The sequence below is a fragment of the Arvicanthis niloticus genome, chromosome 28, assembly GCF_011762505.2.
Source record: "Arvicanthis niloticus isolate mArvNil1 chromosome 28, mArvNil1.pat.X, whole genome shotgun sequence".
NCBI lineage: Eukaryota > Metazoa > Chordata > Mammalia > Rodentia > Muridae > Arvicanthis > Arvicanthis niloticus.
Window position 1 is genome coordinate 15,748,907 of NC_133436.1, and position 16,177 is coordinate 15,765,083.

At 43.7% G+C, this 16,177-nt stretch overlaps 1 protein-coding gene across 1 annotated transcript in view; it reads right to left on the reverse strand.

Moving 5' to 3' along the window:
* The window catches only part of Mthfd1l (methylenetetrahydrofolate dehydrogenase (NADP+ dependent) 1 like), a 179,726-nt gene that overhangs the window by 51,989 nt on the left and 111,560 nt on the right, over positions 1–16,177 (reverse strand). Inside the window, exons 21-24 of the mRNA XM_076926782.1 lie at positions 14,799–14,938; positions 10,082–10,123; positions 8,995–9,095; positions 8,138–8,315 (exon numbers count right to left, since the gene is read on the reverse strand). Of these exons, the coding sequence (XP_076782897.1) occupies positions 8,138–8,315; positions 8,995–9,095; positions 10,082–10,123; positions 14,799–14,938 (461 nt within the window). The remainder of the gene's footprint in view (positions 1–8,137; positions 8,316–8,994; positions 9,096–10,081; positions 10,124–14,798; positions 14,939–16,177) is intronic.

Here is a 16,177-nt window from a genome sequence, read left to right on the forward strand (position 1 = left end):
TAAGCACAAGCTCCTGGGTGTGTAGGAGTTCCAGAAGAGACAGGAAACAGGTGGGGAGGTGCTGGGGTTACAGTGACAGAAGGCTTTGTACATGAACCATGGCTCTTACTTCCTGCACAGCACATCACCATGGAAGGACACTCTGCTGAAGCTGCCACCATCTTCTCTGCTGGTCAACCATATCACGGGGCTAGAGCCAGCAGGTAAAGGTAATTGCCGACAAGCCCCACTGGAGTTCGATCCATGGGACCCAAAGGGTAGCAAAGTGAGAACTGATTCCTGACATCTGTCCTCTGTCCTCCACATGTGTGACACAGACACAGCACATACCACAACTCCAAGATAAATATGAATTTCATGAGATGATAGAAGATAAGAATTCTCTCATCCAGCACAAGAACCATACCCTGGTGGAGGGTGCCAAACATCAGGAGTCCTGAGCCTTAAGCAGCGAGAGGCAGTTCATACATCTTTCCATCCGTGCTAAGTTCCCGATGTTACCTGTCCCAGCACCACTCCAACCTTCTGTGAGTACCATGAGTGCGGATATCTTTTGCAGAGAGCTAATATCTTCCTTTGCTAGTGTTTACTGGAAAGTGCTCTGGGAATGTCAAGCCCGTGCCAGGCTGACTTTGTGACCTATACCAAATGGGACTCCCATAGACTCCATAATGGGAAGCAAAACAGGAAGAGGTGAGCATTGGGGTAGTCTCTTCCCCTCTGGTTCTCACTGTCACAGCTGCATGGCCCTCAGCAGGCACTCCAACACACTGAGCTGGAAGCCCCAGGCCAAGGTTCTGAGAGACTTCTCCTACAGTGTTTAACAAGTAAATAAATGAAAACATCTCAGTTAACTTACTGCTTAGGGTTAGTGTGAAAACAGCCCCGTATGCGCGCTACCCTCCCCGTGGGTAGTAGACGTATGTATGGATTCTGTGACTTCAGCAAAGGAACTTTCTATTATTTCCTTGCCTGGTTGGGAAGAGAAGTATAAACTCTGGCAGGGCAAGCCCAGTCTAAATGATCCTCGGCTGAACTAAGATTCACTTAAGCTGCTTTGAGGCAAATGATAGCTTTTATAAAAACAAATAAAATGATAAAGTAAGTTATGAGTGTTTATTCGTTTATCAACATTCCCCTGATTGTGTACACAGGGGATGAATCTGTTTATTCCTTTACCCTGATACGCCTAGTATCTAGCAGAGTGGCTCACACATAGTAGGCCTTGCCCAAGCCTGTGCTAAATAAGAAAATGACCATCTAGGGCAAGTACTTTCGCAATGTCAAGATGTCATATGCAAGTTTTGGGGATGCAAGAATTCCTGATGAGGTGCAAACCATGGCACAGTAAACAAGTTTGAAGGGGAGACACTCCTGACAGTCAAGGCTCTGAGTAAACACGAAGCAGTCAGGAGGGGGCAGACTGCATGGAGATCTGTAAAAGCTGGCCAGACATTAAAGGAAACTTGAAGGTCGGAGTTCGATGGCGCTTGCCTAGCATGCACAAAGCTCTGGGGTTGCTCCCCAGTATGGAAAAACAAAACAAAACAAAACAAAACAAAACAAAACAAAACAAAACAAAACAAAAACAACTTGAATAGTATTCTAAAGGAAGAACAAGAAAGATCTTACCAAGCAGAAGGAAGAATGATTATTGTACAGGAAGAGAAAGTTAGAAGCCTGGGCCCACACAGCCGTGGACCTTTAAGTACAATTAGACAGCTGTTGGTAACTGCCAACATAACACCACTGCATAGCCCTGGCTGGCCTAGAGTTTGCTTTGTAGACCAGGCTAGCATTGAACTCATAGAGATCTGCCTCTGCTTCCCAGGTGCTAGGTTAAATGTATGCTCTACACTGCCCAGCCTGAGGTGTGTGTTATGTGTGTGTCACAAAAATATGTATAAAGGTTTAAGTAAATACTTTTTGGGGGATGTATTGGCTGCTTTATTCCACTAAAAAGACAAGTTTTTCAGTAGTTTGATTTTATAGCTTCTTCGGGCATTTCTTTTCAGAATAATATAGTAAGTGACTTTGAGTAGCTTCTATCAGCCTGGATTGACATAGCTATGCATGAAAGGAGGGAAATCATGCCTGGTACTAGAAACCTAACCAACTCTCCAGGCCTAGTGAGATCTTGGATCTTAGAGGAGAATCCACTTTACCACATCAGCAGCTCTACTCTAAAACGTATCCTTACATCCACAGGTGACTGCAGCCCTCGCCCGTCCTCAGGAGAAGCTTCTCCCTATAGCGAATAGAGAGCATTACCGAAAACTACAGCTGGTCCCACCACAGGGGTTAACGGCTTGTGGGACCCAGCCCCAGTGGATAAAACTAAATATGACACAACTCCTGCACCCAAGGCTCAGGAAACATCACAGAAGAGGGAGGAGAAAGACTGTAGGAGTCAGAAGATCAAGACATTCACTGTGAGACCATATTGCTTCAAAATGGCTGCCTAAACGATGACAGTACTAATAGAAATTGGAAATGTGGAAGGGGAGGTGAGGGGTCCTGCATATAGAAAGAATCTCGGGACTAATGACTGCTGAGATGAGAATTGTCTTATCTCAGAGATGAGCCCTTTAGTCCAGTATCCAATACAAAGCCATGTACAAACAAGCAAAAAGGGACTCAGCTGATAGAATTTATATATTTATGCATCCCTCTATGTACACACACACACACACACACACACACACACACACACACAGAGAGAGAGAGAGAGAGAGAGAGAGAGAGAGAGAGAGAGAGAGAGAGATAAACTATAAGAACAAAGAGGCCATTAATTTAAGAGAGAAAGAGTAAGTGGGGCATAAGCAGGGTCAGAGGGAGCAAAGAGTGGGAGAGATGTAATAATGTTTTAATTAATTATTTTTTTAAAAGCACCAAATAAAGTGAGATAGAACTAAGGGTTAAAAACTGAAGCTGCTGGAGACAACCACGTAAAAAGGCTTTGTGGGGCAGGAGAGCTGTCTCAGTGGTCAAGAGTTCTTGCTAAGCAGGGATGAGGACCTGAGTTTGAATCTGTAGCATCCATGTAAAAAGCATGCGTGTGGGGGCCCAGTGCTGTGAAAGGCATCGGTCAATGGACTCTTCCGGCTGCTGGTCTAGCTCCAGGCTCCGGGAGAAAGCCTCTTTCAATGGTAGAGAGTGATGGACTAGAATATTCTCCTGTGACCTTCAAATGCATACGGGAATGTATATCCCTCCTGTCTCCCCCCACCCCCCTACAAACCAGAAAGAAACAGAGAAAGAAATAAAACAACAAAATAAAACCGAACCAATGGCTTATAAATGTTTCCGCTCACTTGGGGATTGGGTACTAAAGGTAGCAGCTTAGAAAAAAAAAATCTCTTCTGAGTGATTGATTAAAAACAGTACCTAGCATCCTGTTACCCACCTCCGACCATATCTTAGCAAGGCCACACTATTGCTGTGTCAGCTCTGTACCAAATAAAGTCATTGGTATGCATCCTGACATGCTGAATAAAAGATAGCGTTCTTTTGTGTCTCCAAGGCCACGGAGCTGAAAGCACGTAGGTTAACCATTTTTATTCTGTGATACTGAAATCATGGATTTTGATGCCCATAAAATATTCACAGAGAAGGATCAATTAATAACTTGTAAGTCAGATATAAATCTCCAGGTGCACGGTAATTACTCCAGCTCATAGTTTATATTTTAAATGAAGCCTGAATTTTAAATGACAGACATGTAGTTTGACAGGCACCCTTTCCAGTAACTCAGACAGATGTACAACTGGAAACCGTCCACGTTCATCTGCACTGACCAGACCACACAGGTACAAGGGCTGCATGGCACATGTACCACCTGGTCCCCTGGGAACAGCTGTCATCGTCACTAAGAACATCAGGGGTCTGTATCTCTGACACAAACCACACTTTTCACCGGAGAATAGCACAGTGAGCTACCAAGAAACCTGGACCCCCAGCACCCACCCTGAGCAGCAGGTTCACTTGAGGACCCCCGAGAAACCTCAGCCTCCCAAGGCAAGCACAGTGTGTGACAGACAACACTGGGCTCTAGGAAATGGATCACCAATAGTACTTTCCTCCTCCCTTCTTTTCTTGAACTTTTGATCTTCCTGCCCCGAGCGCTGGGGTTATAAGTATGTACCATCATGTCTGCCTGAGCATGTATTTTTGTGATATATCTTCTCCTTTGTGTCTCACAAACCTGACTTGGGATTATGTGTGTGTGTGTGTGTGTGTGCATGTGTGCGTGTGCATACTTGGAATTGTGTGTGTGCGTGTGCGCGTGTGCGTACTTGGAATTGTGTGTGTGTGTGTGCATGTGTGCGTATATGTGTGCGTGTGTGTGAGTGTGTGTGCGTGTGTGTGAGTGTATGTGTGTGCGTGTGCATGCATGCTGTAAGAGCGACGGGAGCAAGCACAAGTCATGGCTCCATTTTACTTTCACATTTGAGGAGCCCGTGTACTTTTTAGTGTTTGACTTTCCTAACTGCACAGCAAAGCTATTTCATGCCCACTGAGATGTCTCCCCTGAATCTGAAGGGAACTGTTTTCTTGAGATGTATTGTATAACATTTGGCATCTTTAAAGTCCACTATGAACACCTACATACAATAAAGCTAATATGTTCTCAACTCATCTAAATTTAAGCTAGAAAGGCCCTACGAGAATGGGATGGAGTAAATGGTGGCCACCTCAACTTGTAGTGGACTTTTTTTTTTTTTTGGTTTTGGTTTGTTTGTTTGTTTTTTGAGACAGGGTTTCTCTGTATAGCCCTGGCTGTCCTGGAATTCACTCTGTAGACCAGGCTGGCCTCAAACTCAGAAATCCACCTGCCTCTGCCTCCCAAGTGCTGGGATTAAAGGTGTGCACCACCACTGCCCAGCTGTAGTGGACTTTCATAGCTTGCCACTGGAGATTCCCTTGGAGCGTTAGTGGGAATAATGTATTTCTAGAAATTTCCATCCTGATGAGGTTCCATTTTTTCACAAGGTACATAAACAAAATCACACACTGTGTTTCCCCCCTCATCCAAATGCTGTTTCTTCCATCAGTGAGACGGAGCTGGGAAGGGCTTTGCCAGACCAAAATAGGACGATGAAGAGGATGCTTTGAAAGGTAGGGTGGTTCTTGTGTGAGGCTCAGAACTCTCGTGGCCATTTAGCACATAGGAATGATGCACCTGCTGGGCTAGGGAGGTGTGTGTATGTCAAAGGAGAACTCAGAAGAGGCAGAGTTGGGCAAGATCTGGTCTGGATGTTGTTGCAGGGAATTGGGGATGAATCACTCAAGAAGGCTGGTGGCGGGCAGGATGGAAGACCGGACCTCTGCAAAGGCAGCTCGCGCATAGATGAGAAATCACAAATAAAACAATACAGAAGTGAGACAGGAAGATTCGCCAACAAGAAAGTCAACCAGCTGGGACATGCACAGACAGCTTGTTACAGACAACCCCACAGGGCCCAGTACCGACAAAGGACAAAGGAGAAACAGGGCAAAGACCATGCAGGCACAGGTGACCAAGGGAGAGATGACAGAAGGGGACAGAGCAGGGGCAGGGACATGGATGAGATGGGGTTAGTAACCTTTCTTATTATGTGTGTCCCCTCCCCTGCTTCCCTTATGGCTACAAAGTGGGTAAGACATACAGAGAAGCTTTAAAATTCTACAGACTCAACCCCATATGCACAGTAATGTATGTAAAGCCCTAAGGACATTTAAAAACGAATGACTGAGTTAATCACACCTCTACTCTAAAAAAATCCCCTACTTCATATACATAGATGTAAACACATGTACATGCAGACATGTATTTTAAATTTATGCATATGAATTTTGAGGATCTGGTGGCAAATGTCTTAAGTTTCAATGACAAAAACCTCACAATACCCACCTCTAACTGGAATGTGTCCAAATCTGAATCTTTGGAGAAAAATGAAATAATTTTCTCAAGAACCAACTAGAAAAAAAACCACCCCAAAACAACAAAAACAACAACAACAACAATAGGCCCCAAACACACTCCGCTTTGAAAATGACTTGCAGTGTAGAAACCAAACTTAAACTAGGGGAGGGGGCCGTGAGTGTTCCAGTTCATAAACTCATGGCTGGCTGTGCTTTGATTTTCTTCCATGCAGCTCCCATTGTGCCCCAGAGAAAGGCTCTATGGTTCTATCTAAGTAAGAGGGAACATAACAAAAACAAATGAGAGCCCTGCCCTACTGTAAAGATCACATCTCAAAATGTGTGCAAACTCAGAGGAGGGGGCCGGGGAGGATGTTTCATGTTTCATCTTAATTCCCAATGGAACAAGCAAGATTAGCTTTCAGGGTCATCTCTTTGCAAAAATGAGTTTCTGTGATTCCGCTCACAGCTCTTAAGTCTCACAGAGAAGGACATGTGGTCTAATGTGACCCTGCCTGAAGTCGATGGTGCATCAGGAATGTACTTTACAGATAAACACAGCTCTGATTTGTCAACATATGACAAATTTTAAAAAGGAATAGATACTTAGGAAAGAAAATAGCTAAAATAAAAGCGAAACACACATATAAAAAGGAAGGGTTCCTTTAAGAGCTGGTGGATGTTGAACTTTGTAAAACTCAGATTTTGTTTCTCTGAGACAGGGTCCTATGCAGCTCTGGCTGGGTGGCCCTTTAATCCCAGCACGTGGGAGGCAGAAGCAGGCAGATCTCTGAGTTTGAGGCCAGCCTGGTCTACAGAGTGAGTTCGAGGACAGCCAGGGTCACACAGAGATACCCTGTCTCAAAAAAACCAAAGCAACTAAACCAATGGTTTTGAACTTACTATGTAGTAGAGAACAAACTTGAATTACCAGTGTGCCTCTTCCACCAAGGCTCAGTGTCCATATTAGTTTAAAAATGGATTATAAGACTGGATACAGTGACACATGCTTGCAATCTAAGAACTAAGGAGGTAGAGGCAGGAGGGATTAGAAATTTAAGGCCATAAGTTCAAGGCCAGACAGGACTATACGAGAGCTTGTTTCAGAAGATTAAACACCAAAACCCACCTACCCCCAAGAAAAAGAGAGAAACTAAGCCAAAAAATCTAGTATTCCTATTGATGGTTATACAGCCCCTAAACTAGAAAGCTTGTTGAAGATACACACACACACACACACACACACACACACACACACACACACACACAGGTCACAGCAGCATTTACAGTAGCAACCCAGGGCTGTCAGCAGAATGTGGTGCATACATGTAGTAAAGGCAACATCCAGTCTTAAAACCAATGAGGATTCTCACATGTGCTATGACATCATCTATGGACACTACACTTTGTGAAACACGCCACAGTTTAAAAAAAAAAAAAAAGGCTAATATTGCAAGATCCAATGCATAAGAGGTATCTAAGAAGTCAGATTCCGAGACATAAAGTAAGATGGTGGTTCATTGAAGGATCTGTGGGAGGGGGCGTGGCAAAGCAAGTTTCAGTTTTCTAAGATGAGAACAGCCCTAGAAACCCATTGGACAATAATGTGAATGTACTTAGTACTGCCGAATTGCACACTTGTAAATGGTAACACATGTTTTAATACAAGGAAAAGCCATGCAAGGTATTGGGCAAGAAAACCACAACGAGGGCTGGGGAGATGGCTTTGTGGATAAAGGTGCCTGCTGCTGAGCCTCTAACCTCGGTTCCGTCCCTGGAACCTACGAGGTGGGAGAGCAGAATTGACGTGCACAAAGTGACTTCTGATTTCTGCATGCATACTGTGGCATGAGTGTGTGCCCACACCTATCACACACAGGAAAGAACCATAGCAGATACAAGCAACACGCCTTCTAATTGAGTAGCTCTGATATTGCTCAAAAGCCTTGTGGCTAGGTCAATCCCTGTGAGCAATAGTTTACCACCCAGAGCGGTTTCTCCCCGAGCCCAATATTTGAAAGTAGAGCTTTGGCTTTAAGAGCACAGGTTTGGGGCAAGGGCATGATCTACCCTCGGCAAATGGCACATCGGATGGTTTATGTGGTTAGTCACGCTCTTCCTTCACTGTTGAGGCTCCAGGAAGGCCACACAAGATGGGTCACGTAAACAGCGCTGGCCTTCTACAAGTTAGGAGAGCCATCACTCCCCTGTTGTCATGGTAATTGTGACTTACCTGAACATCATACAGGAACTGGAAGCGGCTTCTTTTATTCGCAGCTTCTCTCACAGCCCGAGCCAAGTCCACAGACCCTTTCCCTCCAGCCGACCAGTGATAGCAGGGGACCGCATCAAAGGCACCGGCCCGTTTGGCGAGCTCACACACCAAGTCAATCTCTGCACGGGTGTCCGTCCTGGTGATGAGAATGTTTGTGGATTCTGCATCTGTATTCACTTAGTGATGTTTTGAGAGAAAGACTAACGGTTTATACAGAACTTCACTCCCTAACACTGAATATATTTTGAACATCAAAAGTGGTCATGTTGTGTTTAAATAAATCAGACTTGACGAAAAAGCATGTAGAAAGAATCCCCTTTAACATGACTCAAATGTTCTTTTGTTTGTTTTTTGTTTTGTTTTGTTTTTGAGACAAGGTTTCTCTGTGTAAATCCTGGCTCTTCTGGATTTGCTCTGTAGACCAGACTGGTCTTGAAGTCACAGAGATCTGCTTGCCTCTGCCTCAGGGGTGTTGGTATTAAAGGCGTGTGCCACCACACCCAACCTCATTATGGGTTTTTAATCAAGAAATTCCACAACATCTTTTTTTGATCATTCGTTTCGTCTATCAGACAGAATCACCGGGTAGAATGGTAAAAAACCAAAATATCCTCCCCCCCAAACCTAACAAATGCTAATTTACTATGTGTGTTTCATTTCCACAGTAACACTAGAGAACACATTTGGGAAAATGAAACCAAATCAAAACAAACAGAATTCTGTGTCTTTCAGATCAAGTTGAGAAAGCCAAATGCCCTCAGGACACAAATGTGGTCACTAGCGTGGCCCCACAGACAGCAGAAAGCTAGACTCACTTGAAGACATTCAGTGCCACCACCACGGGCACCCCGAAGAGCTGAGCGATCTGAATTTGTTTCTGTAGGTTACAGCATCCATCAGCCACCAGCTGAATGTTCTGGAAAGAAACAGGCCTCTGTGTCATTGTCTTACCTAACCCTCCTACCCCCCCAAGCTAGACCAGCATCACCACACTGGCAACTTTTGTTTCTACCTTGTCTTTATTGTCCTAGATACCTTTAAAAGGAGACCTAAGTCACCTTGTTTTTTCCAAGAAAGATGGCTAAGGGCAGAAGTGATTCATGTTGAAGTTGGGTTCTAAAACTATTCTGGGTCCAAGCACATGTGTTTGAGACTTGGCCCAGGCAACTGCTTCCGTGGAAGACTGGCTAACAGAACGCAGACAGCCCATCCTCTGCTGCTAGGGAGCAAAAGTCCTTGGGATGCTGAGGGGGCCCTGTCTAGCTATTTTGGCTTAAACCCATGGCGCCACCTGTAGGAGCTAAGTGGTACTGTCAGCAGCTAACCAGTTTATCCGCAGGACAGGTGTGCATCTCTCAAGAGACAACTTTTGCTACAACAAAAGAAGACAGAGGTAAAAGCTTCACTTGTCTTTGGGCTTGGATAGGAGCTGTCTTGTGAGTAGAGAACAGAAAATAAGTCTATATTTATTTCTTCTTCAGCTTCAAGAGTTAACTGAATGGGTTGCATCCTTTTATCCCATCCATATTCACCGGGATTAAAAAAAAAATTGAAATTAGAGTGTGTGTGCAATATGGGGGCAACCTTGGCTGTTCTTCAGGTACCTTTCTTTTTGAGGCAGAGTCTCTCACTGACCTAGAGCACATGAAGAAGACTGGCTGGCCATCGAGCACCACAGATCTTCTTGTCTCTGCCTCCCTAGTGTTGAGAAAGCAAGTGTGTGACTCCATGCCTGGCTTTTTATGTGGCTCCTAGGGCTGGAACTCAGGTTCTCATGCTTGCAAGGTGTCTACCCACTGAGCCATCCCCTCAGTCCAGATAAGCACATTTCTAAGTTGTACATTCACTGACAGTCAACTGAAAGCTAATCATTGCTTGGGTTGAACGATTAGTCCTTCTTACCTCCTCTGTGTATTCTTTCTTGAGAGGAACCCCGGCAGTTACCTGAAATAAAGAGGCGAAACTAAGACCCATCCTGTGACTTAAAAATGAAAGTATTCCCTATAGCAATAGGTCTGCTTTAAAAGGAGAGGCCTACTCAACTTTGAATAAACCAATCACTGTAATTTTTACACAAACCTTCCATAGTTAAAAATTAAATACTTCAAAAAATTTAATTCTCGTGTAGCTAACATCTTACTCATATAAATGCGGGAGAAAAAAATCTGACTCAAAACATTAGAAAACCGACTAGTAAGATCCAGTTATTTGTCAAGCAGATATAGCTGCCTAAATCTGGCTTGTTTTGGCAAGGCACAAATTTCTTGCAAGTAATGATAATTTAAGCAACCCTTACAATCTTAAAGAGAAAACCCAAAATGCCATCTCAAAAGATGGAAGAAAAACCTGCATCAGTTTTTATGCTAATTGGGGCAATTAAAAATAGAAGGTAATCCCTTAGTCCTCATTAAAAACGGATCCCAAGCATCAAATTTAGGAACTTAGCAAGAAGGAGCTGTTTACACAACCCCCTTGAACATGAGGACTAAGAAGACCGCCTGCAGCCAGTACCATCATCCAACACTGCATTGCAATTAGGAAGTCCTTGCCAGTGACAAGGGGAAAAAACCGTATAGATTAGAAGGATGAAAAGGAACTCATTTTGAGCAGTGAATGGCAGTCCAGAATCCCCCAAAGACTTGGTCGGTTAAGTCAGTACAACAGTTAAGAGAATTCAGGCAGGTTAGCAACAAAATAACATATAAGAAGAGAAATAATCTGTTATTTAAAGATATAAAGCAAACAGGAACAGATCTGTATGAAGATAGAAAGAGGTTTGTACACATTTGGGAGAAAGCAGTCATCCCACCCTGGGTCAAAAAAAAAAAAAAAAAAAAAAAAAAGAGGATCACTTAAGAGACAATATGGAGGCAATTACTTGTTAATCCAGAAAAAAATTGATATTAAATCTTGTCAATGCTCTACACTCCAAAACACGGTTTACTCCATGTGCTAACTTGTGGAGAATTTAGGGTATCTGGATATTTGGTCAAGCATTATTGTATGTGATTTTTGTGAGGATATATTTTTGATGAGATTATAAACATAAATAGATTTATGTATATGCAACATAGACCGGGCTCCTCTAAGCCAAGGAGAATTTTCCATCAGGCTGGACCTCCACAATCAATGGTTCCTGAGTTCTCAGGTGAATCCGTAGAACCTGGATTCTGGACTTGCATGCTTTATAATCATGTGACCTAATTCTTTAGTCCCCTCCACCTCCTACCAGATACCTACACACCCAGTGATTTCCACTGTCTCCAGAGACCTGATTACCGTAGTGCATTTAAAGGATGAACTGGGAAAAGACTCTGTAGCTTTAGAATATGTTTAAACGTCACCAAGAACAGTTAGTGTGCGGGAAGACAGGCTATGGATTTAAAATGCCAGTGGTGCAGCAGTCACATTTTCATGCATGGGATGGATCTAGGCCTTCCCACTCATCATCACCTCCTCTGTAGCAGGGGTGCAGCATGGTTTCATGTGCGCCCTGAATAACTGGAGTGGGGGCTGTCCCAAGAGCTGTTGCCTGTATGTGAGATACGCTCTTCTACCTGTACTGCCTTATCTGGCCTCAGTGGAAGAGGAAGCTCCTAGCCTCCCAGAGACTTGAAGTGCCAGGGTCGGGGATATCTAGGAGAGGGCCCACTTGATCAAAGGAGAAGGGGAAGGGAGGATGGGGGAAGGACTGTGGGAGGAGGTGACCAGGAGGGGAGGGGCAGTGAGAGGGATGTAAAGTGAACAAGTTAAAACAAAAAACAAAAAACTCAGGGCTGGAGAGATGGCTCAGCGGTTAAGAGCACTGACTGCTCTTCCAGAGGTCCTGAGTTCAATTCCCAGCAACCACATGGTGGCTCACAACCATCTGTAATGGGATCCGATGCCCTCTTCTGGTGTGTCTGAAGACAGAGACAGTGTACTCACATACATAAAATAAATAAATATTAAAAAAAAATTTAATTAAAAAAAATATTCACTGTCACCTCGAATGCGTTAGGAAATGCCCAGGGCATTAATGAGAAGCACCCCTGGGTATGTCTGTCAGGGTGCTTCCAGAGAAGCTTAAGGGAGGATGGAAGTCTCATGGTGGATGTAGGCGGCAGCATCCTATGGGCTGGAGTCCATGACTGAATACAAAGAGGAACAGGACAAAAGCACAAAGCAAGATGGTACAAGCATCATCTCTGCTTCCTACTGTGGATTGTGTGATTGCTATGATGGTTTGTATATGCTCGACCCAGGGAGTGGCACTATTAGACAGTCTGGCCTATTGGGGTAGGTGTGTCACTGTGGGCATGGGCTTTGTCCTAGCTTCCTGGAAGCCAGTATTCTGCTAGCAGCCTTCAGATGAAGATGTAGAATTCTCAGCTCCTTCTGCACCATGTCTGCCTAGACACTGCCATGCTCCTGCCTTGATGATAATGGACCGAACCTGTGAGCCTGTAAGCCAGCCCCAATTAAATGTTGTCCTTTATAAGACTTGCCTTGGTCATGGTGTCTCTTCACAGTAATAAAACCCCCATGCTCCAGTCACTGTTTCTTCCTGGCACCAATAGCCCCTATCCTGTTATCTCAGATCATGAGCCCCTGGCAAGCTTTTTCTTGTCAGGTATTTGGTTACAGCAACAAGAGAAAAGAATTGTGTTAATAACGGGTGGGCTCAAAGGCCACAGGATCTTACACTGCCCAAATAATGGATTAAAAACGCAAACCTCAGCTGAGTAAACAGACACAAAGCAACCATGGCTATTTGTGCAATGGTGTCGAAAGGAAGCAGAAATTATCCTGGATCAAAAATATCACCACCAAGCTGCTTCAAGTAAGGGGCAAACTCACTGAGGTGGGTGACGTGGATTAAGATGGATGTCGGACTGGAAGATCAAAGTTCATTTGCTACTCAATTACTGAAAACATTTCCTGGATACAAAATATGCCAGGCCCCCGGGGCCCAGTGACTAATAAGACAGTTCCTGAGTGCAAGGGAATCGGAATCTGAGGCGGAGAGACATTCATAAAACACCGCGAGGCTGAGCCCGGCCTCTGCAGCCCTCCCTCCCTGGTTACTATTGTTTATTCATGCAACAGTTTGGTTCCTCAGTGTTTGCTCCCCACACATTTATGTGGGAATGTCCTCCTGGGGAGAGCTGGTGGGAGGTGGTGGAATCATAGAAGGAGGGGACTAATGGGAGGTATCAGGGAGCCTCGCCCCCCAACCACCATCTCTACAGAGGAGGTGAGTAGATCTGCTTTGTCCTAGGCTCCCGGCCTGGTGTACTTACTGCCTTGCTTCATGTACAAATGCTGACCAGAGGATTACAACTCACAGAGCCGTGAACGACAATAATCGCATTTCTTTATGAGTTGAGCATCAGGTATCCATTTCTGACTTAACGACCGGCACGTCTATTTATGGTCCTGAACCCTATGTTACCTTCTCTGCCAAAGAACCATGGCATTGAATAGGGAAGGAAGGAGCAGAGAGGACTAACTGGGAAGCAATCACAGCCTGGTGACACGGCATACACCGCAAGGAGAAGTGCCGTAGGACTGGAAGTCATGCCGAACACATCTTTATAGTATGGAGGTCTGGAAAAACTCAGCTGTCAATTCCAGGTCTGACCAGTTCCCTAAGCAAAGGTGTGATATGACCACTGCTGGTCTCTACGTGTCTCCAAGATTTCTTCCTGTATCTTATAAAGAACAAATCAGGCCAGATAGACTTTAAACCTTTTAGAGGATCAAAGCCGCTTGAGTTTAAGTGTGGGCATGGCAGAGAAAGAAGAGAGCGTTTCAAATTATACATATATATACATATAATTTTTCATTCATTCATTCATTCATTCATTCTCATTGATGTTTTGCCTGCATGTTTGTTTGTATGGAGGGTGTCGGATCTCTTGGAACTGGGGCTACAGAGAGTTGTGAGACACCATTTGGTTGCTGGTAACTGAATCCAGGTCCTCTGGAAGAACAGTCAGTGAGTGCTCTTAACCACTGAGTCAATTCTATAGCTCATATAGGGATCTCTCTCTCTCCCTCTATATATATATAGTATATAATATATATATACAATATATATAATATATAGTATAATATATAATACATATACTATATATATTATATACTATATTAATATTATATTATATACTATATTATATATATCATATTATAATATATATAATATATATTATATTATAATAATATATTATATACTATATTAATATAATATTAATATAGTATATAATATATGCTATATATTATATACTATATTAATATTATATACTATATATTATATATACTATATTAATATACCATATTAATATTAATATAATATTAATATAGTATATAATATATACTAATATAGTATATAATATATATACTATTTATGCATTATGTGTATGTGTGAAACCGTGTGTTTATGAGCACTGTGTTTTTGCAGGTGCCTGTGAAATCCAGAACAGGTGTTAGATCCCCTGGAACTGGAGTTATAGGTAGTTGTGAGCCACCTGATGTAGGTGCTGGGAACTGAACCCAGATCTTCTTAAAAGTGGTAAGTGCTTTTAGCCACAGAGCCATCTCTCCAGCCCCAGGCTTTTTGTCTTTTTAAAGAACTTACACTCGGCCCACCTCCGTGCATCTTCAGAGCGCGAACGGTGGCTACCAGCACAACAACGTTGGGGACCAGGCCAGAAGCTCGGCATTTGATGTTGAAGAATTTCTCCATCCCGATATCAGCCCCAAAGCCAGCTTCAGTCACTGTACGGAAACAAGCAGGGGATTAGCTATTATTATCAGAACACAGCAGCAGGTGCTGGCAATCAATGTTTAATAACAGTACAAACACTCACAATGGCCCCTATTCCTGCCACACAAGGCCACTCCAAGGCGCTCTGTCTCTTGTCTACACAACGGTAACCTGGCATCTCCCTCACAATGGAAGATGCTTAACTTCAACGCATAAGGCAGGTCTCTACCCTGTTAGACCCAACAGGCCACAAAGACTCACTGTAAGGCCAAGAGCTGTCTTCCCGGCAGTAACTCCAACCAAAGCTTTTCTTAACATAGATGAGATTTTCAACCTTGTAACTAGGCTTCAGACTTTATCAAAGGATCAAGTGTACATTATCCTTTCTTACTTTCGGGCCCCTGATGAATTCTGTTGATGTGCAAAATTCAAGTTGGAGGCATGGCTTAAAAATATTGATGGGGGGATGTAAGGAAAGACAGCAGTTTGATTCCAGAATCATATTCACCTTTTCAGACGCCTTTCCAGTTGATAGAAATGGCCCTGTGGGGGCTCAGTGGGTGACAGCGAGCCACACACTTGTTGCACAAGCATGAGGAACCATGTGTAAATCTTAACATCAATGAAAAAGAAATCTTGGTGTGACTGTGTGCACTTGTAACCCCAGCACAGTGCAGGGCAGAGACAGGATTTCTGGGGTTCTCTGGCTACCAACCTAGCTCCAGGTTTATTGAGAAGAGATCTTGCCTCAAGGGAAAAAGGTAGAAAGTGATAGAGTCAGATATCCCATGTCTTCCTCTGGCCTCTGTGTGCACGTGAGCACACATACATATACACATGTATACCTGCAACCAACACCTCCCATACATCCTGAGCCCCAAGACATGCTTTTGTGCCATTTGTGGAGGTGACAGATGGAACTTGAGTATTGCTTTCCAAAACTGGAAACACTGGGCCAGTAGTATTGTCTTCCTACAAGAGAGAGAGTTCCAGGGCCATGGTATTCAGCATGTGATCCATGGACCAAGAGCAACAGCATCTCTTAAGAGCTCATTAAAAAGGTGGAATATTGGGCCCATGGGATCTACTCAACCAGAACTAGCATTAAAAACACCACCAAACTTGAATTGATTTAATGTGCATGAATGTTTTGCCTGCTTGTATATCTGTGTACCATTTGTGTGCCTGGTATCTGCAGACGTAAGAAGAGACCGTGGGTCCCCTGTTAACAGATAGCCATGTGACTGCTA